The sequence below is a fragment of the Coregonus clupeaformis genome, unplaced genomic scaffold (assembly GCF_020615455.1).
Source record: "Coregonus clupeaformis isolate EN_2021a unplaced genomic scaffold, ASM2061545v1 scaf0298, whole genome shotgun sequence".
NCBI classification, from domain to species: Eukaryota; Metazoa; Chordata; class Actinopteri; order Salmoniformes; family Salmonidae; genus Coregonus; species Coregonus clupeaformis.
Window position 1 is genome coordinate 426,280 of NW_025533753.1, and position 2,686 is coordinate 428,965.

The 2,686-nt window shown below is 37.6% G+C and overlaps 1 protein-coding gene across 1 annotated transcript; it reads left to right on the forward strand.

Moving 5' to 3' along the window:
* The first annotated feature begins 1,340 nt into the window (after positions 1 to 1,340).
* Positions 1,341 to 2,386, forward strand: LOC121568422 (olfactory receptor 52K2-like). The gene has a single exon (XM_041878964.2). It carries the CDS (start codon positions 1,341 to 1,343, stop codon positions 2,358 to 2,360), a length of 1,020 nt encoding a protein of 339 aa, XP_041734898.2. The 3' UTR covers positions 2,361 to 2,386.
* Positions 2,387 to 2,686: the final 300 nt, after the last annotated feature.

Here is a 2,686-nt window from a genome sequence, read left to right on the forward strand (position 1 = left end):
ATAACTTTTTGAGACCTAGGATAGACACCAGTCTGTCCCATCGGTGCTGTGCCCTGGATAGGTATCTATGAGGAGGTGAAATAGGTGGTGGAGTGTAATATGGTGGTTTTGTAAACCATGCTTGTGTGTTTAGAAACATTTTTTGACACCTAAATAGGTTAAAGTAGCAAGTCAGTAACTGGAAGGTTGCAGGTTGGAATCCCAGGGCTGACAGGAAAAATCTGGTGGGTGTTAGCCAGACAGTTGCTGGTGTTATTGACTAAGTTCAAACCTGGGTCACTTGTTACCTTCCTGAGCTATCGGTCCGCTGATACAGGATTAGTGAAGGCCCAGTGCCCTACCTCAGGGGGCACTGCAGCACCCTCAGTACCCCTACTTAAAAAATAAAGGACCAAATGACCCCATGTCTTAACTTAGTTTGAGAAAACTACGGGATAGGCTGAGTTATTGACAAATCAAATATCAGATTTTACATGTCCATTTAAACCACTGTAAATCCACTGTAAATAGTGGCATATCAACTTGTAATCGCTATCATGGACGTCCCTAAAATGAACCACACTTGATTTTTTGGTATTGATATCTCATAAAAAAACAAGGAAACTATTAACAACTCATTCTTTGCATATGTAACACTAAAGGTCAAAATCATCTGCAGTCATCTTCTCCTCATGAACCATAGGTCAGACTCACTCCAGATTGCTTTGTTATCCAACTGATCTTGTGTCCTTTCTGTCATTCTGTGAACCCTGTTCATTGCTGCTTGCAGCTATATTTCTGTTTTATGATTTATGTCTAAACTTTGTCTCAACGACAGTTGACTAAGCTCATGAGGCATTCATACGTTATATCTTTTAAGAATCAATGGGTGTATATCATTCATTTAAAAGTCTGAAAATGTATTTAGCAAGATTGCCCCTTAAAGTGAACCCAAAAAATTGGAATACAGTCAAACAAACACAACACGTCCCTGATCTCAAATGAAGTAATAAAAATACATCCTTAATTAATACCATTGGGTGACATCTCTCTAAGACATTGCTTTAATTAGGAAAATACTCAAAAGACTCATGTCACTTATAATATGGTGAAGGTATAAAAAGGAGCTAAAACGTATCATGCCAGCCAACATTTTACTTGGAAGACTGTTCATTTTAGAATGTTCTCATCTTTATCAAATTAATTCTGTCAACCCCTGACACCAACTCCAGTGTACTAACCTGATGGTAACTATTTTGAAGTTTGCACATTTTCTAAATGTTTATTTTATTAATGTGTTTTATTATTTCTAAAATGATGTCTGATAACTGCTGACTATAATTGTCTTTTACTCAGGAAATATGAACCAAACGGTCTTACATATCACTATATTTTTCACTGCATATGGACCTCCAGGCCCACTCAACTACGCAGCTTTTTTCTTAACATTTTTGCTTTTCTTCATTACAATATTTGCCAACCTCAGTCTCATGCTTGTCATCTACTTAGAATCAAGCTTACACAAGCCCATGTACATATTTCTGTTCAACTTGGCGGTGAATGGACTGATTGGGAGTTTATCCGTCTGTCCGAAGATCATGGACAATCTCGTTAATGACATAAAGGACATCTCTCACGAAGGTTGTATATTGCAGGTGTTTTTCTGCAATGTATATGCAACGTGTGCTTACGTTATTCTAGCAGTGATGGCTTATGACAGGTATGTCTCCATTTGCAAGCCATTGCAATATCATAGCATTATGACCCCTTCTAAAGTGAAGATGTTGTTAGCCTTGGTATATTTTATTCCCATAACCATGCTCGCTTTTCAAATGTTTATAACTTCAAGGCTCCCTGTGTGCAAATACAACATCAATAAGCTTTTTTGTGATAACCTAGCAGTTGTTAAACTCTCCTGTGTTGAAAGTGCACTGAGTAACCTGTATGGTATATGTATCATAGCAAGCCTAGTGGTTTTACCTTTTGTGTTAGTTGGACTCTCATATGTAAAAATAATACTTGTTTGCTTGAAAGCCTCAAAGGAGTCACGAAAGAAGGCTTTTAATACGTGTGCTCCCCACTTGATCACTTTCATCAACTTCTCTACAGCCATCCTTTTTTCTGTTATTTACAACAGGCACAGCACAGTAAACAGAGAGGTTAATATATTAATATCAGTACAGTTCATTCTGTTCCCACCACTGGTACACCCTATCATATATGGTATTAGGACCAAGGAGATCAGAACATGTATTACAAAAATTATAAGAACAAGAATCTTTCCGAACTCTCTTGATTTTCCTCATCTAAAATCTGAACCTAAACTGGTACCAATTATGACTTTAGATGGTACAGCAGCAGGGCAAGGGTTGCCGGTTTGAATCCCAGGTCTAACAGGAACATCTGACAGAATGTGAGCTGCCAGAACTAAATGTTTTTATCATCAACCTAATCTTTTGTTTTTCCTTTGTATTGCATTTAATTTTTGTGAAGTCTTATGCATTTTGTTAAGTCTATTTTACTGTAGTAAAGTCAAATCAGGGATGCTGCTGTGTCACTGACCCTATGTTCTTCTAGCATGTCAGTGGACATGTATTTCTGTTTCAGGGGGGTTGGGTACTGAGCAAAAGGATGTAAGGATGTAATAAGTTTCCACAAATGGGCAGTAAAGTATTCTACTAGAAGTGAAGGATCTAGCAGATCCTTT